At 46.7% G+C, this 24811-nt stretch overlaps 1 protein-coding gene and 2 long non-coding RNA genes across 3 annotated transcripts in view; 2 read left to right on the top strand and 1 right to left on the bottom strand.

Annotated features, from left to right (window-relative positions):
- Positions 1-246: 246 nt before the first annotated feature.
- The window catches only part of LOC308466292, a 56911-nt gene continuing 32346 nt past the window's right edge, over positions 247-24811 (bottom strand). Inside the window, exon 4 of the long non-coding RNA XR_013980691.1 lies at positions 247-708. This is a non-coding gene — a long non-coding RNA (uncharacterized lncRNA). The remainder of the gene's footprint in view (positions 709-24811) is intronic.
- Positions 4323-24811, top strand: part of LOC308465872 (uncharacterized protein) — a 68882-nt gene continuing 48393 nt past the window's right edge. The window contains exons 1-3 of the mRNA XM_080986205.1: positions 4323-4480; positions 5702-5827; positions 7313-7486. Of these exons, the coding sequence (XP_080842331.1) occupies positions 7387-7486 (100 nt within the window). The 5' untranslated portion in view covers positions 4323-4480; positions 5702-5827; positions 7313-7386. The remainder of the gene's footprint in view (positions 4481-5701; positions 5828-7312; positions 7487-24811) is intronic.
- Positions 15860-16571, top strand: LOC308465675. Its single transcript, XR_013980530.1, has 2 exons — positions 15860-16267; positions 16347-16571. It is a non-coding gene; the product is annotated as an uncharacterized lncRNA (long non-coding RNA).

Raw genomic sequence — 24811 nt, 5'->3', positions numbered from 1 at the left:
GCTATAAAGCACATAGAACAATAATATCAGAAAAGTTTTAGAACTACAGTAGTACCTCGGGTTACGAACTTAATTCGTTCCGGAGGTCCGTTCTTAACCTGAAACTGTTCTTAACCTGAGGTGCGCTTTTGCTAATGGGGCCTCCCACTGCTGCCACTACACAATTTCCGTTCTCATCCTGAGGTAAAGTTCTCAACCCGAGGTACCCCAAGGTTAGCGGAGTGTTTGTAACCCGAGGTACCACTGTGTTGTTGTTGTTTAGTCGTTTAGTCGTGTCCGACTCTTCGTGACCCCCTGGACCAGAGCACGCCAGGCACCTCTGTCCTCCACTACTTCCCGCAGTTTGGTCAGACTCATGCTGGTAACCTCGAAAACACTGTCCCACCATCTCGTCCTCTGTCGCCCCCTTCTCCTTGTGCCCTCCATCTTTCCCAACATCAGTGTCTTCTCCAGGGAGTCTTCTCTTCTCATGAGGTGGCCAAAGTACTGGAGCCTCAACTTCACGATCTGTCCTTCCAGTGAGCACTCAGGTCTGATTTCCTTAAGAATGGATGCGTTTGATCTTCTTGCAGTCCATGGGACTCTCAAGAGTCTCCTCCAGCACCATAATTCAAAAGCATCAATTCTTCGGCGATCAGCCTTCTTTATGGTCCAGCTCTCACTTCCATACATCACTACTGGGAAAACCATAGCTTTAACTATACGGACCTTTGTTGGCAAGGTGACGTCTCTACTTCTCAAGATGCTGTCTAGGCCTGTCATTGCTTTTCTCCCAAGAAGCAGGCGTCTTTTAATTTCCTGACTGCTGTCACCATCTGCAGTGATCATGGAGCCCAAGAAAGTAAAATCTCTCACTGCCTCCATTTCTTCCCCTTCTATTTGCCAGGAGGTGATGGGACCAGTGGCCATGATCTTCGTTTTTTTGATGTTGAGCTTCAGACCATATTTTGCGCTCTCCTCTTTCACCCTCATTAAAAAGTTCTTTAATTCCTCCTCACTTTCTGCCATCAAGGTTGTGTCATCTGCATATCTGAGGTTGTTGATATTTCTTCTGGCAATCTTAATTCCGGCTTGGGATTCATCCAGCCCAGCCTTTCGCATGATGAATTCTGCATATAAATTAAATAAGCAGGGAGACAAAATACAGCCTTGTCGTACTCCTTTCCCAATTTTGAACCAATCAGTTGTTGCATATCCAGTTCTAACTGTAGCTTCTTGTCCCACATAGAGATTTCTCAGGAGACAGATGAGGTGATCAGGCACTCCCATTTCTTTAAGAACTTGCCATAGTTTGCTGTGGTCGACACAGTCAAAGGCTTTTGTACCACTGTACTTAAAAGTAAACACATTAAAGAAGAGGAGGAGAAAGAAGAAGAAAGCATCCATAGACCCTTGTTCGGGAGGTCCTCCTCATGGCCTGCCTATTTGAAGGCACTTGAGTCTGAATCACTAGTCACTGGGCCCATGACCCTCAACACTGCAGATCAACAATGGTAAAAAGAAAACCATAAAAACTTTCTTGAGCAGCTTGCGGCAAAAGTGTAAGACATTGACAAAAATGTCCCCCTGGTCAAGATCTGGTGCTCTTTCCACATGGCATGGAAAAAGGACTCAGACGCTGCCACTGGGGTGACTCGTGTTGCTCTGAATCTCAGTTCCATCCAAACCACCTACCTTGTGTTGGACGTGTGCAGATGTAAACTGGATTTGGCTGAAGCAAACTCTTGCTGAAGAACAGCAGCCAGTGAATCCTTGATGTAACCTTGCCACAGAGAAAAGCCTGAATTCAACACCTTGGCCAATGACTTCCACCTCACAGATCCTGTGATTCCCTACAGACCTTCCTGGGTGTTCAGGAACCCTCTTGCGTGTTCAGGTTGGCAGAGGGGGCCCTCTTGGTAGTTTCCCCAATCTCAGAGTTTGGGGTGAAGGGAGGGCATCCTGGTGGCGGATCCTCCGCTGGGGAATTCCCTCTCCCCACAGAGATGAAGCAGGCACTTTCCCCTCTACTCCAACGCCTTGGGACACAGGAACACACCCACAAGGACTCCTGACTAGCCATTTGGCTATGCAATGTGGGCTGTTCTGTAAACTCTGTTCTGTCCTGTCTCCACTTTTTCTGCTTCTGTTTAATCCACCAACCAAGAACTCATACAGCGACCAGCAATAATGAACTATATGTCGTAGATCCTCCTGCTATTTTTGTGATACAAATGGCATGAAAAGACTCAAGTCTATTTATCTGTATCTTTCATTATTCCTACAATCCTTGTTAATAACCCCCCCAAAATGTTATTCCGAAAAGAAAGGAAAAAGACAACACATGCCCCAGACCACACCTGTGCTGCATATGCAAACAGAATCAGGCCACTTTAAAGAATCCTGGGAAGCATAGTTTGTTGAGGGTCCTGAGAGTTGCTAGGAGACGTCCCCACCTTGAGTGGTTTAGCAACCCCTCCTTCTTTCCAGGGTGGAGGGGACTGGTGAGAAAGGGTCTCCCAGCAACTCTAAGCACTTGCGGTGGGGCTGTCCATAATGACCTTCTGAGGGAGACCATTCCACTGTCAAACAAACCCAGCTCCCTCAACCACTCCTCATCAGGCTTGGCTTCCAGACCCTTGATCATCTTGGTAGCCCTCCTCTGCACACCTTCCAGCTTGTCAACATCCTTCTTAAATTGTGGTGCCCAGAATTGGACACAGTATTCCAAGTGTGGTCTGACCAAGGAAGAACAGAGCAGAACTATGACTTCCCTTGATCTGGGGAGTGTAATAAGAATTTTAAGGTCCTAAATATATAATAAATGTTCATAAATGTACCAAGCAAATACGTACATAAATATATAAGCCACATGTCTGAAGCAGCACAAGAAGATAGTCCTGAAACCACCTTGACTCCCAAGCTGACCAAATGTTTTCTCTGCAAGGAGGGAAGGAGGTGAAAAAAACCTTCCTTCTTACAGGAATTGAGTATTCACTATTTCAGAGGGTGACAGACTACCAGGAAAGGCAATCAGATAAGGCATTATCAGATAACCTGCCAGACAGGAGATAAGGCACTCAGATCTCTATTGTAGACCTAGGGAACCTAGGATGCTATACAGGGTTTTGGATAACCCATAAGGGAAAAAGGGCAGGTTTTGTTTACAACAGGTGTATACAGCTTTTTCTGCGGACGAGCCCCTCTTTTCCGTAGGCCTGAGTGTGGACAGCTTCTGCTTGTGTTTACTCTAATGGTGACAAAGCAAGCTGGTCCGGGTGTAAACCGCCCTCCCCCATGTAAAGGTAAAGGAACCCCTGACCATTAGGTCCACTCGTGGCCAACTCTGGGGTTGTGGCACTCATCTCACCGTGGGAGCACCGTGGGAGCCTTGGCCGTGGGAGCCGGCGTACAGCTTCCGAGTCATGTGGCCAGCATGACTAAGCCGCTTCTGGCAAACCAGAGCAGCGCACGGAAACGCCGTTTACCTTCCCGCTGGAGCGGTACCTATTTATCTACTTGCACTTTGACGTGCTTTCGAACTGCTAGGTTGGCAGGAGCAGGGACGAGCAACGGGAGCTCACCCCGTCGCGGGGAATCGAACTGCCGACCTTCTGATCGGCAAGTCTTAGGCTCTGTGGTTTAACCCACAACGCCTCCCCCATGAGGGAATCATTAATCACTGAGGAGATCATGGGCATAGCCAGGATTTTTGTTATGAGGTTCAGGGAGGGTTTGAACCCTGATCGCCACTCTAACCACTAAGCCATCCCAGCTCTTTGGTTCTGTTAACTCTTCCCTCCCCTCAACAAGCAGCCATTCAGAAGCAGCCTTCCTGCTAGGACCTGATCCTGGATGAGATGCCTCTCCTCCTGGCAGGAGTCCGATACCTTGAGGCTGCGAGTTCCGCAGGTCAGCCCATGCAGCCCCTCCCCTCTCACTTGTTGTAGCCAGTGGTGTAATGCTGGCCGGCCTGCAGGGGGCGCCCGTGTGCGCTCAGCTGCCGGTCCAGGTCATAGCTGAACCTTCCCTTTTTTTGCGGGAAATTCCCTTATTCCAGCGCCCTTTCCTGCTGCTATCCCGGATTGTTAGATATCCCGTAGACTGTCCCTGGGACAGGTGAGGCTGCTGATCCCTTATTTTCAAATCTGAAAGTTGACAGCTATGGTCCGGGTAGCTACGCCAAGCGGTTGGCATCCATCATTCAGCCACCGAAAACATGCGCAGAGATGGAGATTTGGGCTCCTTGGGCAGAGGGGGGAGGGAGGGAGGAAGGGGAGCCCATAAGTGCAGGTGCAGAGACAGGAAAACTGGAGGGAGGGGTGGTGTCTGTGCCCTCGGCTTGCCAAGGGTTAAAAGGAGCCGAGCTGGATTCCTAGAGAGGACAGGAAGTGAAGCGGAGGTCAAGTTCCTCCATGGCTAAATTCCCTCCCTCCCACATCCCTTCCTGCAAGCAGAGAGGAGGTTGCTTTCTTCTCTCTCCTTTGCAAAAGCTTCCTTGGTGAGTCCCCTCTCTCTTTCCCCTCAGGGGTCCCAGGGGTGCAGGGAGGGGGCATGGGGGTCCCTATTCAGATCATTCCTGATGGGGGGAGACCCCCAAGTCAGAGAGCAGAGGGTCCTCCCTTGTCCTCTCTGCCAATCCTGGGAGGGGGCAAGTTCGCAGGAGGTCTGCAGCTCTGTTCTTCCTTGGGATAAAGATGCTGCCTTCATTTTTGGGGAGGGGGCTTTGAGCACAGGGAGAAGTAAAGCCCTTCTGCATCTGCAGCAGCAAAACCAGACCACTTCCTCTGTCCCAGATGCAACAACACATGTCCCTCTCCTGTCGCTCTCCACACCCACGGCTGGCGCTGTTACCTTCCAACAGCTGGATCTCACTCCCAAAGGCACTCTCTTCCATGGTCTCCCAAGACAGATGGAGGCCAATGAACCAACCAACCATTCCCCCTCCCCTCACAATGCACATTGGGACTTTCCCTCCCCTCTCCTCCCCCTCCTGGTGCCCCTTTAAGTTGGCTTGAAGACATTGGGAGGGTCCACCCCACCAGATGAGAGAGGAGGTCCTTCCATCTGGAAAATGGGAATGCTTGCGAAGAATTATGTGAAGATGAGTGCCGTATAATCATAAAATTATTACAATGTGGAATTCCCCCATTCACACAAAGATTAATTGTTGTTTAGTCGTGCCTGACTCTTTGTGACTCCCTGGACCAGAGCACGCCAGGCACTCCTGTCTTCCACTGCCTCCCGCAGTTTGGTCAGATTCATGTTGGTAGCTTCGAGAACACTGTCCCACCATCTCGTCCTCTGCCGCCCCCTTCTCCTTGTGCCCTCCATCTTTCCCAACATCAGGGTCTTTTCCAGGGAGTCTTCTCTTCTCATGAGGTGGCCAAAGTCTTGGAGCCTCAGCTTCAGGATCTGTCCTTCCAATGAGCACTCAGGGCTGATTTCCTTAAGAATGGATAGGTTGGATCTTCTTGCAGTCCATGGGACTCTCAAGAGTCTCCTCCAGCACCATAACTCAAAAGCATCAATTCTTTGGCGATCAGCCTTTTTTATGGTCCAGCTCTCACAAAGATTAATACCCATCATTAAAATTGTTCCATTACAATGTTGAAATAAGCATGCAGGAAAAGAATAGAATTAAAACAGTGCAGCTATTAAAAGGCAGAAAAGAACGGAGCAATGTGTAGAAGATGGTCTTCATTCTCCCTTTCTCTCTTAGGGTCCAGTGTGTTTGGAAGACGTAGCCTTTCGTTTCACACACAAGGACTGGGCGTTGCTGGATCCTGACCAGAGAGCTCTGCAGAAGGAAGTCAAGGAGGAGAATTGTGGGATCCTGGACACTCTGGTAAGTCTCCCTGCTGGATCATCAGATCAGTTTTGAAATTCCATACAGATCTTTGTAGGACAAACCTCTGCAATTTTGAGGGAGCCTAATAGCGCCAGCTACAGCGTCTGAGATTTTAACACACCCACAACTCTTCTTGAATGGAAAACTATTGATGTGTATGTGTGTGTGGGGGGGGGGTATCTCCTGTTTTATCTGGGAATATTCTTCCACCAAAAGTTTGCAAACGCATTGCAGGAGATCCTGGGGTGTGGGAGTCATAAAGCCACGGTAAAGGCTTGTAATATTGCAGGGTGCCCCCTGACCTCGGCTGACCAGCACTCTGAGCTTTACAATGTATTGGAATGTAATGCAGTTGTGTTTCCTCTGGGCAGTGATTGACCTTATATGGTGAAGGGGGCAATAAAAGCCTTGACCGGATGAGGTAACGTGAGACACTGGCAAACAGCCATGCGGCTGGAGAGGGACAAAGGAATAAAGAAGTTTGCAGGAGGAGGAGAGGGAAGTTCGAGAGGAGCTGCTCCTACCATCATGAAAATATTGCTGGCTCTCTGTGTCATAATTTTATGCTAAACTTCGCCACTTTGTCACGGCTGGCTCCGACACTGGGGTCCCTACCAGGCCCTGATAACTCAGACACCCCAGGGTCCTTGTACTTGAGGAATCTGGGAAATGACCTTATTGACAGAACTGAAAAGAATTTATTACAATCCTTTGGGGTCTGCCACAAGACGCCCAGAATGAAATACTCTCCAGATTTGACCTCTTAAGTTCCTGACTGATAAGTTTGGAGAAGGAGCAGAAGGCCTCATGCAAGCAAAGCTTGACCCTTTGTGCTCCAGATCCAGCCCACTAGATATAACACCGTGAGTTAGATTTATGGGCTGAAAAGCCACCCCCCTCCACTAACAGCAGGTTACTGAACCTTCTTTCCTACCAATTGGAGATGAAAAACTTCCCCAAAGATTTGGTCCCCATGCAACCCCTGACAGAGGCGGGATATAAATAAATTATTATTATTATTATTATTATTATTATTATTATTATTATTAAATATGGCCACAACATCTGCCTGGCTTGTGATGAGAGAGCTCAAAGATTGTGAACAGGGCTCTCCATACAAAGCACCTAGCATGGGGGCACCTACATGTAATATCTATTCTGCTGTTTTCTGCCCATGCTCTGGGGCTGGTTTTCAGGCTTGGGGACAGGATGGTGACTGGTTTTTGTACCAAGTTCTGTCAATTATCCCCACTGAGTTCAATGGGATCTAATCTCACGTCACTACTGTGCAGACCATGCCAGGCTTGCAAGTGGGGTGAGGAGCATACAGAAGAAATTGGAATCACTGGAGATCTTTAGAAATGGGGCTTCTCTTGAGAAGGGGCTGCCCCATTTGTGCTTCTCCAGGGGCAGGAGATTATCTAGGGCAAGAAAATCCCTGCAGGGCCTCTGAAACTCCCTTTGCTTCTTCCTCTCTCCCAGGACCCTGCAGCTTGTTGTGGCTTCTTGACTGCTCAGGAAGGATTAAAGAGACGGATCCTGCAAAGCTAGCGAGGATGGAAGGGGGAAGATGGACGGTTGACCTGGTCAGGTTGTCTCCTGCATCCCTCCCCACAACCTCTGAGCGTTCCCTCCCAGGGACCTCCGAGAGATCTGGTGAGTTCTTCTTTTTATATAAGATTTTTATTAGGAATTACAACATAACATTTTATCAATAAAACATATCATCCTCATTCCCCCCTCCATTTTCCCCTCCCCCTCCCCAAAATAGAACCCCCCCTCCCACCACTCCCAGACTTCCCTCAGCTCCTCTCTCTGGTTTTTCCATACTTATAATTCTCTGCATATTATAAAATTGTAAAAATCCTTAACCTATCTGACTATATGTTCTTAATAATAAAAATGTGAATGTTGATTCAAAACCTGCCAAGGAGTCCAGTTCATTTTGTTGTCTCTTTAAATGCTTTGTAAAGGGTTCCAATTCTTCTTATCAGTTGTTCTTATCACGTAGTTTGTATGTGAATTTCGCCAATTCCGCTTAGTCCATCTATTTCTCTTGCCATAGTTCTTTAGTTGGGGTTTCTTCATTCTTCCATCCTTGTGCTATTAAGACTCTTGCTGCCATTGTTGCATACATAAAGATATTCTTAAATTTCCTTGGCAGGTCTTTCCCTAAAATCCCTAACAAAAATACTTCAGGTTTTTTAACAAATGTTAATTGGAACATTTTCTTCAACTCATTATATATTGTTTCCCAAAAATTTCTAATCTTACTGCAATCCCACCACATATGGAAAAAAGTCCCTTCTTTTTCCTTACATTTCCAACACATGTTTGAACTGGATTTATGCATTCTTCCTATCTGTACTGGTGTTATATACCATCTGTACATAATTTTCATATAATTTTCTTTCAACAGAGAGCAATCTGTAAATTTTAAATCAGTTTTCCACAATCTTTCCCAGTCTTCAAACATTATATTGTGACCTATATCCTGTGCCCATTTAATCATTACTGTTTTCACCTCTTCATCTTTTGTTTCCCATTCTAACAGAATACTATATGCAGCTTTCAGCAGCTTCACCTTCCCTTGTACGACTTCCTTTTGGAATCTGGATGTCGTATAGCTAAATCCTTTCTTATTATCTTCTTTGTATATTTCATGTAGTTGCCAATAATGTAACCAACTCTGAAAATGGTATTTTATTTCCTCATAGTCTCTTAATTTCCATTTTCCTTCTTGGTCTTCTAACAGATCAGCATACATAAGCCACTTTCCTTTCTTTCCGAGTGGTTTGAGCATAAAGCTTTGTGTGGTGAAAGCCACCAAGGAGTCTTTTGTTCTAACAGATCTTTATCTCTCTCCCATACTCTCATTAATGATTTCCTAATTATGTGATTGTAGAAACTATTATGTACCTTCCCTTTCCCATACCATAAGTATGCGTGCCAGCCAAATCTGTTGTCATGCCCTTCCAATTCTAATGCTTCTTGCTTTTCCAACTTCATCCAGTCCCTAATCCAAACCAGGCAGGCAGTTTCATAGTATCATTTAAGGTCTGGGAGAGCATAACCGCCTCTATCTTTTATGTCTGTAAGTATCTTATATTTTATCCTTGGCCTTTTGCCCCCCCAGATAAACTTAGAAATTTCTTTCTGCCAGTTTTTAAAACATTCGTCTTTCACAATTATTGGGACTGATTGGAAGAGGAATAGCATTTTTGGCAGCACATTCATTTTGGCCGCTGCTATTTTCCCTAACAGTGAGAGATTCATTCTGCTCTATATTTATAAATTTCTTTTTACCTCAAGCCATTTTTCCCCATAATTATCTTTGTATAAATTTATATTTCTTGATGTTAGCCATGTCCCTAAATACTTAACCTTTTTATGGACTTCTATCTCAGTGTTTTGCTCCAATTCCTTTTTTTTTTCATCCTTCAAATTTTTAAGTAGTAATTTTGTTTTATTCCTGTTTAATTTAAATCCTGTCACTTCCCCAAAATTCTGGATCTTTTCTATGACTTTAGGGAGTGAAGTTTTTGGGTCTTCCACAGTTATCACTAAATCATCAGAATATGCTTTTAATTTAAATTTGCTTTTCCCAGTTTTTACACCTATAATCTCTTTATCTCCTCTAATATTTCTGGCAAGTACTTCCAGTACCAGAATGAACAACAGTGGTGATAATGGACATCCTTGTCTGGTTCCTTTTTGTATCTTACATTCATCCATTATCACCTGATTTATAATAAATTTTCTTTTTGCTCTGAGTAAATTGCTGATATTCCTTTTAAAAATTTAGGGCCACATTTAATTTCTTTTCGTTTTTAACCTCCAGGTATTCTATTAAATTCAGAATATTCCTTATATTCTCCTTCATTTGTCTACGTCCTTCGGAGGACAACCAAATTTAAGCACAAATTCGACCCACAGCTGTGAGGCATTCACGAGCTTTTTTTGTGGAGAAAGTCCTGTTGCTCCGCTGAGACCTCCCTGCCAATTTAGATACAGTTAAAGGAATTGGAGTTCTTGTTGAAACTACACTGAAAAGGATATATCAAGAACTCTGGCCAAAAGTTTCAATATAAGGAATAATTCCTACTCAAGAGTTGAAATGAAAAACGTGTGTACTCTGCTAAGAATAACAGTTTGAAGCTAGTAGTAGATTTAAACACAACGTATAAGTATGATAGTTTTAAAGTAATGGTAAGTGTCAGGGGTTCAGGAGCAGAGGCACAGGAAAGGGAGGAAATAGAGAGCGAGGGGGAGGAGTCCGAAGGAAATGTTAGCGATGACAGCGGTCCGAGGTCTCTGAGTCTTTCCAGCGAATCGGAAGATTCACAGAAAGGGGCTCCCATGGTCAGAGCAAGGGGGGTGCCTAGGGGGACACCCCAGGAAGAAGGGGCCAGAGGGGACTCAGAGAGCAGCAGTTGGAAATCAGGACCAGCGTCCACACCAGAGTGCAGTAGGGGGGAGGAGTCCCAGGCATCGGGATCAGGCGGCGCACTGCCAGTGGGAGGACATGAGTCAGGATTGGCCACGCCTCCATCGGGGAGCGAGGAAACGGTCGAGAGGAAGGTTGAAGGCTGGGCGCGCGCGCCAAGTTCAAATGTACAGGAGGGCGGCGCAGTTGGCAGCCCGGATAGGGAGCCAGGTCCCAAAGCCCGCCGAAAAGAGGGGGAGGAGTCAGGGGGGTCAACGTCAGCGTCAGAAGAATCCAGGAAGGAAGGGACCCCGGGGGGTAGCAGGACCCAGAGGAGAAAGGAGAGACGGAAGAGGTGGAGTAAGGCTAGAATCTTAAACTGGTGTACAGGGGGCGGAGACTCAGATGGAGCTTCGCCGATCTAACCCCTAGATGTAGAGCTGGGGCGCTGCGGCTTGAAAATGGAAACTGTACTTCAATAAAGACTTTTGTACATTACTGCCGGCTAGCGTTGGTCCTCTGTGAGCTGGGACCTGGAGCCAGCTCTGACAGTAAGCTCCATCTCCGAAAGTTTTGCACCAAAAACCTCGTAACGTGAGTGGACGCAGCGAGGGAAGAAGATTGGTGCTTCGCGAGCTCACAAAAGTCAGGCAAGATGACTACAGAACAGCAACTAGCAGCCCTGCAAGATGCAGTGACACAACTCAACGCGGAGGTACTCGCATCCAGGAAAAGGGAAGAGGAAGCGGCTGCCGCCTGCAGGGATCTCCAAGCCAGGTTGGAAGTGCTTGCTAAGCAGGGGCAACCGGGACCCAAATCAGAGGGGATTGGGCTGGGGAAAAGAGGAGGCAGCCTGGTATCTCATTTCGATGGGAATTTGCAGCAGTACCCTAACTTCCGAGCAGACGTGCTGTTTGCGCTGGAACTGCTGGATAAAGACTTTAGAGATGAGCAAGAGAAGGTGGGGTTTATCTTGTCCCATTTGCATGGGGAAGCTAAAGCGTGGCTGCGCAATCTGTGGAGAGATAAGGATCCGGCGCTCCAAAATGCGGATGCATTCATTAAAGCGATGGATTCGTGTTTTTTATCAAATATAGACATTGATATCGCCAGAAAAGACATACATGGGCTCAAACAAGGCAGAGCCAGTGTAAGGCAGTACCATTCCCGCTTTTTTGCATTAGTCCATGCGCTGGGATGGGAGAAGGATTCTGCCCCAGCCAGAGACCTTTTTTGGGAAGGCTTGAATGCAAATGTGAAAGATGAGATTGCAAGGGGGGAGAGACCAAAGAGCACTCAGGAGGTTGTCCAGCGGGCGCTGCAAATTGGGGTGCGTCTGGAAGAACGTCCATGGAACAGAGAAGAAGGACGTTGGGGACGTACGCCAGTGAGAGCACCTCCCCTCTTTCCCAAGGATGCAGCGCGTGCGCAATCCTCACCTCCGCAGGGAGGGGGAGAGGAACTGATGGAGATTGGAGGCGCCAGGGCTCAGTCAGCAACCAGAGCCCTAACACCGGGAGCAGTCAAAGCGAAGCCTCCTAGAGGGAACAGGAAGTGCTACATCTGCGACAGTGCTCAGCACATGGCGAAAGAGTGTCCCCAGAGGCTCCACAAGCACACTGCAGCCTCAGCAACAGTAACAGACGCAACTCAGCAGAAAGAACCACAGCAGGGAAACGACAGAGTCTGGCTGGAGGAAGAGGCACTGGGGCCCAGCCAGACAAGTCAATGAAGCCGTCCCCAGAGATTTTGCAGCCCACAGACCCCCTCCCGCCCAAACCAGTGGTGCAGCTCACAGCATCGCTCCAACTACCCAATGGACTCACTATGGAAGTGCCGATTACCATTGACTCTGGTAGTAACGCAGACTTCATAGGACTGGATTTCATTCAAGAGCACAACATAGCACTCCTGCCAGCCACGCTGCCTCTGAAGGTTGTCACGGTGGATGGCAGGGAATTGCTGGGGGGGCAGGTGGTGCAGCAAACGCCTCCGATGGTGATGCAAATTGGCAATCACCGAGAAGTCATCAGCTTCAATGTCACCCAACTGTCGGACACGCCTATAGTATTAGGCATGAGTTGGCTGCACAGGAACAGCCCAGCATTGGCGTGGTACCAGCGACAACTGACCTTCGGCTCCTCGTACTGTGCGGAACATTGCATTCTGCCTAGCCCGGAAGGGGAAGAGGATGACCCGCAGCTACAATTAGGCACGCTGCAAGCAGTGCCACTCAAGTACGCAGCGTTTTTGGAGGTTTTCTGCGAGAAGGAAGCGGACAAGCTGCCTCCCCACAGGTCCTATGACTGCAAGATTGACCTCCTGCCAGGGGCGACGCTGCCAACCGGGAAACTGTATTCCATGTCTGAAGACGAGCTGCAGGAACTCAGGGAGTTCATAGACCTCAACTTGAAGCGCGGTTTCATCCAGGAGTCGAAGGCAGTGGGGGGCAGTCCTGTATTCTTTGTGAAGAAGAAGGACACGCCCCAAAAAAGGCTTGTGGTGGACTATAGAATTTTGAACTCGAAAACCAAGCCCACAGCCTTTCCCATGCCCAAGATAGATGACCTGCTCGCAACGGTGAGGAAAGGACGCGTTTTCACAAAGTTGGATCTGCGAGGGGCGTACAACATGATTCGCATACGGGAGGGCGACGAATGGAAGACTGCCATGTTCACGCCCCTGGGCACCTATGAATACAGAGTTATGCCCTTTGGATTACAAAATGGCTCCCACTGTTTTCAAGCCTTCATGCATCACGTATTGGCGGGTCTCCTCTACAAGAAATGCGTCTGCTTCCTGGACGACATCCTGATATTTTCAGAATCAGAGGAGACCCACGAGGGAGACGTCAAGGAAGTTCTGCAGAGACTGCAGGAGCACAGGCTATACGCCAAGCTGGAGAAGTGCCAGTTCGACATGAAGGAGGTAGATTTCCTGGGCTACAAGTTGTCGGACAAGGGGCTCGCCATGGACAGTGCCAAGGTTCGCTCAGTGTTGGACTGGAAGAGCCCGCGCAATCGGAAGGAGGTCCAGCGGTTTGTCGGTTTCGCCAACTTTTACCGCAAGTTCATCAAGGGGTTCGCGATGCAGACGGCGGCCATTACCGACACGCTCAGCTCCAAGAAGAAGAAGTTCATCTGGACGGAGCAAGCGGAGCAGTCCTTTCAGAAACTCAAGCGTCTCTTCTCGTCCGAAGAGCAGCTACTGCATGTGAATCCCAGCAGACCGATGAGGGTTGAAACGGACGCCTCAGACAGAGCCGTGGGAGCAGTACTGTTGCAGCAAGACCCGCATGGGGACTGGAGACCGTGTGCCTTCTACTCCAGGAAGCTCAGCAAGTCAGAGCAGAACTACACCATCTGGGACAGGGAGTTGCTGGCCATTCATGCAGCATTCAAGGCGTGGCGGCACTTCCTCATTGGAGCCAAACACACAGTGCAGGTCCGCACGGACCATAAAAACCTGGAGTACTGGCGCATGGCAAGGTTCCTGAACCAGAGGCACATACGATGGGCGGAGTTCTTTGCGGATTTCGACTTCAGGATAGAGTACATCCCAGGCGACAACAACATCATGGCGGATGCACTGTCCAGAAAGCCGCAATACCTCGAGGAGGCGGCACCAGCAGCGGCCAAGCACATTTTCGCACCGAAAGCGTGGGCGTGCGCTTCAGCAACCGTGGACCTGGATGCTGTACGTCGAGCGCTGCAGGAGGACCCCTTCGCACAAGCCAAGATGGAGGAGGTGCACAGGGGCACGGCGGAGGACGACGAGTTCCAGATACGCGACGGATTGCTCATCCGCAGAGGGGCCCTCTACGTACCGGGAGACGACCTCCGCGCGAAAGTACTGCAGCAGTTGCACGACGCACCCACCGCCGGGCACTTTGGCAAAGAGAAGACGGTAGAATTAGTAGCCAGAGATTTTTGGTGGCCCAAGATGCGGGGGGAAGTCGCGGATTACATCTTGAGGTGCGACACCTGCCAAAGGGCCAAGTCAGTGCACAAACCGCCGGCGGGACTGCTCGAACCGCTGCAGACACCGCTCGAACCGTGGGAGAGGGTGGCCCTGGACTTTGTCACGGATCTACCCAGCTCGAGGGGCAAGATGGCAGTGCTAGTGGTGGTGGACATGTTCACCAAAATGGCCCACTTCATTCCGTGCGCGAAGGTGGCCACGGCGGAACAGACCGCCAAACTGTTCATAGACCACGTGTTCAGGGTTCACGGTCTGCCACGGTCTATCCTGTCCGACCGGGGGCGACAGTTCATCTCGAACTTCTGGCAGAAGCTGATGGGTTTCCTGAACGTCAAGATCAACCTAGCGTCGGCGAGACACCCGCAGACGAACGGACAAGCGGAGCGAGTCAACGCCATCATGCAGCAGTACCTGCGATGCTACGCAAATCAGCAGCCGGCAACATGGGTGGACTACCTGCCGCTCGCTGAGTTCGCCTACAACAACACGAAGCACGTGTCCACGGGGGTGACACCGTTCTTCGCCAACAACGGGAGGCATCCCAGAACCTTCCCGGGATTAGCGAGAGCGGGGGAGGGGGAGCCACAGGCAGCGGAAGCCTTAGCATCAGAGTTGCAGGAGGTTCACGAACAGCTTCGGAGGCAGTTAGAACTAGCAAAGCACGCATACAAACTGCAGGCTGACAAGCACAGAAGGGTTGGGGAAGACATACAGGTGGGAGACTGGGTTTGGTTAGCAGCCCAGGCAGTGCCGGCCAGATCGTTAGCGAAGAAGAAGCTAGGGCATAAGCAGCTAGGACCTTACCAAGTCGAGGCACAGGTCAATCCAGTGGCCTTCCGGTTGACACTGCCGGAGGGATCCAGAATGCACCCAGTTTTCCATAGATCAGTGCTCACGCCCTACAAAGCACCTCATAGATTTCAGGAGCCAGGCACGGCACCAGACCCGTTCAGGGAGACGCCCACAAGGGGGGGGTCGCCAAGGCGGGAACCCGTCAACGAGGTCACAGAGATTTTAGACTCGAGATGGGGGGAAGAGGGAGTAGAATATCTTCTCGCCAGAGAAGGTACCCCGGCCAGCGCCAACAGTTGGGTGCCAGACTATGCCTTGGACGAACCTCTTCTCAAGGACGAGTTTCATGCCCTTTTCCCACACCGGCCCATGCCAGCCGAGTATTTCGACGACTGGCTTTTCACACCCACATGTTCAGCCAGCACATTCCAGGGGTTCACCTCGGACGAGGAACCGGCACTAGAAACACGTTCCCCGGAGGGATCACCCTCGGGGTCTGCCTCAGACCGTTCCTATTGGTGGGACGATCGACCAGAGGAGCAGTGGCGCAGGAAGTGGCTGGGGGGTCCTTGGCAGGCAACGTCCCCGGAGGAGACCGGGGGAGAGACGGACATGGACGTGTTGGGGGAGGACCTTGGGTTCGAGCACGGCGGCAAAGAGATGGAAGCAGAGGAAATTGAGGTCGGCGAGAGCACGGAGGACGAGCCGGACTTATCCGGCTGGATGCACGCCACGGGGAACGAACTGTATCCGGCACTCAGCCCCACAACGACGGAGCACCCAGTACCCACACCTGAAGGAGGGGAGGGGGGAAGGGGGGGCTTCGAGGGGGGATGGATGTCAGGGGTTCAGGAGCAGAGGCACAGGAAAGGGAGGAAATAGAGAGCGAGGGGGAGGAGTCCGAAGGAAATGTTAGCGATGACAGCGGTCCGAGGTCTCTGAGTCTTTCCAGCGAATCGGAAGATTCACAGAAAGGGGCTCCCATGGTCAGAGCAAGGGGGGTGCCTAGGGGGACACCCCAGGAAGAAGGGGCCAGAGGGGACTCAGAGAGCAGCAGTTGGAAATCAGGACCAGCGTCCACACCAGAGTGCAGTAGGGGGGAGGAGTCCCAGGCATCGGGATCAGGCGGCGCACTGCCAGTGGGAGGACATGAGTCAGGATTGGCCACGCCTCCATCGGGGAGCGAGGAAACGGTCGAGAGGAAGGTTGAAGGCTGGGCGCGCGCGCCAAGTTCAAATGTACAGGAGGGCGGCGCAGTTGGCAGCCCGGATAGGGAGCCAGGTCCCAAAGCCCGCCGAAAAGAGGGGGAGGAGTCAGGGGGGTCAGCGTCAGAAGAATCCAGGAAGGAAGGGACCCCGGGGGGTAGCAGGACCCAGAGGAGAAAGGAGAGACGGAAGAGGTGGAGTAAGGCTAGAATCTTAAACTGGTGTACAGGGGGCGGAGACTCAGATGGAGCTTCGCCGATCTAACCCCTAGACGTAGAGCTGGGGCGCTGCGGCTTGAAAATGGAAACTGTACTTCAATAAAGACTTTTGTACATTACTGCCGGCTAGCGTTGGTCCTCTGTGAGCTGGGACCTGGAGCCAGCTCTGACAGTAAGTTTGGATACAACGTTTAAGTGCAGAAATAATGTCGTTTCAAATATACAATGATATAGTACAAAGGTACATGAAATACCAGTGCACAACAATTGTTTTATACAAGTCTCAATAGCAGTCAAAAAGAGTCCACATTATATAAAATTAGAATAAAGAATAAAGAATGAAGGATCAAATGGGGCCAAAAAGGAGTATCCGGAGTGTGAATCAGATGTACGGCTCAGTGGTGGTAACCAGGACAGGGCCCTGTTTCAGAGTACACGCCTTCTTCAGCTGGTAATATCAAAAAATATGTCAAGATAGATCAAGGTGCTTCAATCCATAGATAATAAATATAATAAATTATATACGTTCTAAAGTATGTTAACACATATTATGATATTTGGTTCCATACCTCGGTTTTTTGACGACTATAAATCTGTTGGAAGTCTGTATCATTTAGTTCTTTTATGTTTCTATTTCGACATGCGTCTAGAAATAAGGATTTCCAAGAGTTATTATTTCCAGTCAAATTATTTGTGAAAAACGGACATCAGTTCAGTGTTTTCTCACCTTAGATAATTGCATCCAAGTTTTCTTGCGTTTCTCTGTGCGTTTTCTATTAGGGAGTGAAATCATTGTCTTATATGTGTGTCTGTGGGAGAGGGAGGATAGGCTCTCCCTTCTTAAAGGTGTAAACAGAGAAGGGATTTAAAGTCCAAGGCCATCTATGGTGGTTTATTAGAGAAAAGAACTGTAGTATTGATGTTCATTCAAGCCCTTGGGGGACATCGTTTCAAACAAATGAATATATCGTGCTTCCTGTTGTAACAATAGTCTATCAATATTTCTCCTGGTATATAGATCTACTTTTGGTTTCCAAATAATAAAGAAGACAAAATCCTCTTCCGTGTGTTTTTGTTGTATATAATGTTCCACCATTGGGGCTTCTCGTATTCTGTTACGGATCCGTGATCGATGTTCATTTATGCGTAGTTTAATTGGTCTGGTGCTTTTGCCTATATATATCTTTTGGCATGGGCATATCCATGCATACACGCTATTCTTCGTGTTACAGTTACTAAAATGTTCAATCTGAAACTTGAAGCCAGTCTGTATGTTGGTGAACTCCTTTACTTGTAGTGCGTATTTGCATACATTGCAGCTACCACATTTGTAATGGCCTTTAGTTGATGCTTCCGGGTATGTAAGTTGGTCCGATTTCACCAAATAATTCCTCAGTGATTTGGTTTTTTTTAGGCCAATTATAGGTGGTTTTTGACATCCTGGGATGTTGGATAACAAATGCCAATGTTTATATATGAGTTTCTTAATGCTAGAAGTATGTGGTGTAAATTGCAGTGATGTGCAAATACGATCCTCTCTAGGTTTATCCGAGGTTTTTATAACAAGAAGATCTTTCCTGTTTTTCATTTCCGCTCTATCTTGAGCCGCAGCAAGAGTCCGTGATGTGTATCCTCGTTGTAATAAGGACTGTGTGAGTTGGTAGGCCGCTATTTTGTAGTCATGTTGGGACGATGCATTTCTTTTTAGTCTTAAGTACTGTCCATACGGTAGATTATTCAATAAATGTGGAGCGTGGAAGGATGAAGCGTGTAATAATGAATTTCGATCAGTCGGTTTATGGTATGGGCGGATCTTAAGTTGTTGGGAATGATCTTTAAAGACTGTAACATCCAGAAAATTAACTGATGTATCATGAATGGTACCAGACAATCGTATATTTGGATCTTGGTCGTTGATCCATTGGAGGAATTGTGTTGCTGTGTCTTGATCCTGTATAACGAAGAACAAATCATCTATAAACCGATAATATTTGATTATTTTGGATCTAAAAGGATTGTTGTCATGAAGGATGAAAGTTTTTTCAAAGTGTATCATGTAAATATTCGCAATAGAAGGGGCACAGGCAGAGCCCATCGCTACGCCTTTGATTTGCAGATAGAACTGTTTTAAATAACGAAAAAAGTTATAATCCAAAATGATGTCCAGAATATCGAGCAAAAAATGTGTTGGAGGTTCTCTCGTGAGTCTGGAATCCAAAAGAGTTTCTATAATCGACCTGACTTCAGGTAATGGGACATTTGTATACAGCCACTCGACATCCAGGGTGACAAGGGAGGCCTCCTTTGGTATGGTAGTGTTCTCAACGTGTCCAATAAATGTTTTCGTATCCAGAATATAAGACGGAGTGTCGATGGCGAATGGATGCAAATAATGTTCCATATACTGACAAAGGGGTTCCAAAAGAGAGTCATTACCTGAGACAATCGGTCTGCCTGGTGGAGCATCAAGTGATTTGTGAATTTTTGGAAGTATATAAAATACTGGGGTACGTGGATATTTATTGACTAAAAATTCAGTTGTTTTCTTATCGAGGTATCCAAACGATATGCCTTCCGATAAGGTGGTCCTGATTATTCTGGATACGTCGTCAGTAGGGTCTTTGGGCAATGGTTTATAAAAATTGCTATTTTGCAGTTGTCTATTTACTTCTGCGGTATAATCCTGAGTATTCATAATGACTATGGCTCCGCCCTTATCTGCTGGTTTTATCACAATATTCTCATCCGATTGAAGGCTAGCAATGATTTCTCTATCCTTTGCGGTAAAATTCCTTTTGTGTGGAGGTGGTCTTCTCTTTTCTATTTTATTAATGTCTTCTAGTAAAACCTGATAGAATGCATTCAGGCGGGCATTATCTACATGCGGGTTAAATGATGAGTGAACGCGGAATGGCGATGGTGTAGTCTGAAAATTGCCAAAGTGGCACCTTAATTTAACAAGACGTACAAGTTTGAAGATGTCCACCCTTGTCTGGAACGCATTATATTTAGGTGTGGGAACAAATCCCAGTCCGAGATTTAAAATTCTCTCTTCTTCATGGGTTAGTGTGCGTTTGGATAAATTTACAACTAAAGACGTCGTTGTTGATTGCGTCGCTTGGGAAAACCCTGTTGTTTGGAATAATCAATGGTGTGTGGACGTAAATCGTATTGTCTTAATTGTCTGGGTTGTCTTATCTGTCGATGTGGAATTTGTTCCTGTGAGTCGCTCTGTTCGGAAGATTCAGCACTGCTGGATGAAAATTCAGTTGTTGATCTAGGTTGAATACTAGTGTTCATGGATTTCTGCATCCATGGGAACACGTGATCTGATTCGTAATCCCTACGATCGCGTTCAAACTTCCTTAGTTTCTCAATTTTTATATTATCCGAATAATTCTTAAGTTCTACTTGAAATTGTTTAAATTTAGATTCAAACGTCTCCAAATCAAATTGTTTATGTAATATTTTTTTTTTTAAATCATATTTATTAGAGTTTCCAATAATATAGAAATATAACAGAAAAGAAAAGATAAAATACATTTAGAGCCTTATTTTCGTTATCTTCTTTCTAGGACTCCCTCCTCCCCCCCCCCCCGACTGTATTCCCCTTTCATTAATTTGGTTCCACAAGCTCTCACTCCCAGTTTAAAACTTAATATGTTTAACCCATTAACCAATTTAAATTATACAATTTTATCATCATCCCTCATCATTAACAGAAAAAAAAAAAGATTTTTCCCCAAGATCAACCCCAATTTCCTTCCACGAATTCCCTTTTTTTTAAACATGCCAAATCAAAATACCATGATATACAAAAGTTATATAAAGAAATAGAAGATAAAAAATATAAGAAGATTCAAAAAGATGGTTACATTAGCCTTTGGATTCCAAAACTCCCCCCTCCCTTCCCCGGTTTGAATTCCACATGTCCATCAGTCTATATGTTGTCAGCCTGGAGGTCTCAAGTCCATAGCCAGATTTTTCCCATTCCACCTTGCCGGTTTTCTTTTAATTTGTTTATTTTAATAATGTTTAACTTCAAAAATCCAGTCTAATAGAGGCCTTTAATTTCCTTGGTCTTTGCTGCTCCTCCCATTGTTCTTTCCGTGTCGTAGTTAGTCCTTTGTTCTTTTTATTCCTTACTTTCTCAGGTTTCTTGTCTTGTTCAGCTGCTAAAACGTTCTTATTCCGAAATCTGGTATCTCTACAGAGGTTTGTTGTTCAGGAACAAAAACTTACGTCCAGTCCCTTCCTTTCTTCAATAGAAAATTCTATTGTCTCCTTTTAATGTAAACACCTCTGTAGACAAAATACTATGTCAGTTTTGCAGCTTTCCCAGAAGATAAATCCTGTGCGAATCCCAGAGTGATTTTCCACGTACGACCACTTGTAATGTCCCGAAACTCCTCTAGGGGGATTGTAGTAACTTTATATCCTCTTATCCAAAAGTCAAATTGTTGTTCCTTATTTTCCGACAGTTTATATCCATATTGTGTCAAATTGTAACAGAATTAGCCAGCAAAGTCCTTGTAACAAAGTCCTCTTTATATTCTCCAACTTTGACAGCTACTTTGACAGCTGTCAAAGTCTCCGTCTCTCTTCGCCAGGCTCTACGAATCGCCCCGGTTCCCAGGGGGGGTTGCATTTTCCCTCTCACCCTCCACTCTTCTCCTCCAGCACAATTCTTGTAATTTCCCATCGTGGAATTAATGATTTTTGTCAGCAATAAACTTCTCTTTCGATCTTGGTTACCCAATCCTTGTTTTAGAATGTTTACAATCGGGGGGGGACTGACTTCCTTTTTAGATCCCCCCCGCTCGTGCCGAATCCGAAAAAAATTTCTTTTTTTCTCCTTTTGTACCCGGTTTCCCAATTACTCACGGGTTGTTGTTGATAGTCCGAATTTCCAATGGAAGAAGTCAGCGCTCTCCGTCGAATGGCATGCGGCTGCGCTCGGCAGGGGAAGCAATGGACTCAAAGCACCACGCCACTCCCCGGCACCCGATCCGAAGCCTTTAAAAAGGCTCCTTCACGAGTCGGGAGGGCGCTAGCGGTGCCAGCCGAGTCCCCATGTCCACGGGCTCCGTGCCCGTGGTTTTTGAGGGTCCCCGCGTCGCCGGCGCGGTAGGACCCAGCCCCTGCCGAGCAGACTCCCTCCGGAGCTCGGAGGGAGTCCGCCATTCGGCGATGGCGCCAACCCGGAAGTCCAAATTGTTTATGTAATTCCTCAGTGATTCCAACAGCTTCTTTGTCCAAACGTTCAATCTCTTTAATTGCAAATTCTGTGATTAAAGTCATCAGGTCAAAAGAACATCTATTTAGAATGGACATCCATTTAATTTTAAATTCTTCATTATTGGAAAATAAAGTTGGAGCTTTTTGAATGCGTAATCCTCTGGGTATCCTCTGAACTTTAGTGTAATCGGCCATGAGTCTGGCGTGTAGGTTGTATCTAGTTTGTCTTTTTAGAATATTTAGATAAGACAATGATTTCACTCCCTAATAGAAAACGCACAGAGAAACGCAAGAAAACTTGGATGCAATTATCTAAGGTGAGAAAACACTGAACTGATGTCCGTTTTTCACAAATAATTTGACTGGAAATAATAACTCTTGGAAATCCTTATTTCTAGACGCATGTCGAAATAGAAACATAAAAGAACTAAATGATACAGACTTCCAACAGATTTATAGTCGTCAAAAAACCGAGGTATGGAACCAAATATCATAATATGTGTTAACATACTTTAGAACGTATATAATTTATTATATTTATTATCTATGGATTGAAGCACCTTGATCTATCTTGACATATTTTTTGATATTACCAGCTGAAGAAGGCGTGTACTCCGAAACAGGGCCCTGTCCTGGTTACCACCACTGAGCCGTACATCTGATTCACACTCCGGATACTCCTTTTTGGCCCCATTTGATCCTTCATTCTTTATTCTTTATTCTAATTTTATATAATGTGGACTCTTTTTGACTGCTATTGAGACTTGTATAAAACAATTGTTGTGCACTGGTATTTCATGTACCTTTGTACTATATCATTGTATATTTGAAACGACATTATTTCTGCACTTAAACGTTGTATCCAAACTTACCATTACTTTAAAACTATCATACTTATACGTTGTGTTTAAATCTACTACTAGCTTCAAACTGTTATTCTTAGCAGAATACACACGTTTTTCATTTCAACTCTTGAGTAGGAATTATTCCTTATATTGAAACTTTTGGCCAGAGTTCTTGATATATCCTTTTCAGTGTAATTTAGATACAGTGACTGAACTGGAGGCCCCTCGACTGACTTAAGGTCCAGTGTTGGACCACTTTGATCGGATACTCCCTGCTGATGTGGATAGATTCCTCTAAGTTAGTAGGCCCACCACCTGCCTCCTTGATCCGTGCCCATCTTGGCTGATAAGGGCATGTCCAGATGTCGTGCGGACCCCCCTGGTTGAAATTATCAATTTGTCCCTTGGCATGGGGACATTCCCAGGCGAACTGAAGGAAGCAGTGGTGTGTCCACTCTTAAAGAAAACTTCACTAGATCCCTTGTTGTTGTTTAGTCGTTTAGTCGTGTCCGACTCTTCGTGACCCCATGGACCAGAGAACGCCAGGCACCTCTGTCCTCCACTGCCTCCCGCAGTTTGGTCAAACTCATGCTGGTAACCTCGAAAACACTATCCAACCATCTCGTCCTCTGTCGCCCCCTTCTCCTTGTGCCCTCCATCTTTCCCAACATCAGGGTCTTCTCCAGGGAGTCTTCTCTTCTCATGAGGTGGCCAAAGTACTGGAGCCTCAGCTTCACGATCTGTCCTTCCAGTGAGCACTCAGGGCTGATTTCCTTAGGAATGGATAGGCTTCTTGCAGTCCATGGGACTCTCAAGAGTCTCCTCCAGCACCAGAATTCAACAGCATCAATTCTTCGGCAATCAGCCTTCTTTATGGTCCAGCTCTCACTTCCATACATCACTACTGGGAAAACCATAGCTTTTACTATACAAACCTTTGTTGGCAAGGTGATGTCTGTACTTCTCAAAATGCTGTCTAGGCCTGTCATTGCCCTTCTCCCAAGAAGCAGGCGTCTTTTAATTTCGTGGCTGCTGTCACCATCTGCAGTGATCATGGAACCCAAGGAAGTAAAATCTCTCACTGCCTCCATTTCTTCCCCTTCTATTTGCCAGGAGGTGATGGGACCAGTGGCCGTGATCTTCGTTTTTTTGATGTTGAGCTTCAGACCATATTTTGCGCTCTCCTCTTTCACCCTCATTAAAAGGTTCTTTAATTCCTCCTCACTTTCTGCCATCAAGGTTGTGTCGTCTACATATCTGAGGTTGTTGATATTTCTTCCGGCAATCTTAATTCCGGCTAGGGATTCATCCAGCCCAGCCTTTCGCATGATGAATTCTGCATATAAGTTAAATAAGCAGGGAGACAATATACAGCCTTGTCGTACTCCTTTCCCAATTTTGAACCAATCAGTTATTCCATATCCAGTTCTAACTGTAGCTTCTTGTCCTACATAGAGATTTCTCAGGAGACAGATGAGGTGATCAGGCACTCCCATTTCTTTAAGGACTTGCCATAGTTTGCCGTGGTCGACACAGTCAAAGTCTTTTGCATAGTCAGTGAAGCAGAAGTAGATGTTTTTCTGGAACTCTCTAGCTTTTTCCATAATCCAGCGCATGTTTGCAATTTGGACTCTGGTTCCTCTGCCTCTTCTAAATCCAGCTTGCACTTCTGGGAGTTCTTGGTCCACATACTGCTTGAGACTTCCTTGTAGAATTTTAAGCATAACCTTGCTAGCATGTGAAATGAGTGAAATTGTGCGGTAGTTGGAGCATTCTTTGGCACTGCCCTTCTTTGGGATTGGGATGTAGACTGATCTTCTCCAATCTTCTGGCCACTGCTGAGTTTTCCAAACTTGCTGGCATATTGAGTGTAGCACCTTAACAGCATCATCTTTTAAAATTTTAAATAGTTCAGCTGGAATACCATCACTTCCACTGGCCTTGTTATTAGCAGTGCTTTCTAAGGCCCATTTGACTTCACTCTCCAGGATGTCTGGCTCAAGGTCAGCAACCACACTACCTGGGGTGTACGAGACATCTATATCTTTCTGGTATAATTCCTCTGTGTATTCTTGCCACCTCTTCTTGATGCCTTCTTCTGTTAGGTCCTTTCCACTTTTGTCCTTTATTATGGTAATCTTTGTATGAAATGTTCCTTTCATATCTCCAGTTTTCTTGAACAGATCTCTGGTTCTTCCCATTCTATTGCTTTCCTCTATTTCTTTGCATTGCTCATTTAAGAAGGTCTTCTTGTCTCTCCTTGCTATTCTTTGGAA

Source organism: Podarcis pityusensis (assembly GCF_964106645.2).
Source record: "Podarcis pityusensis genome assembly, chromosome: 2".
Lineage (NCBI taxonomy): Eukaryota > Metazoa > Chordata > Lepidosauria > Squamata > Lacertidae > Podarcis > Podarcis pityusensis.
Note: the sequence above shows the minus strand (reverse complement) of the source record. Positions and strands in the feature narration are given on the sequence as shown.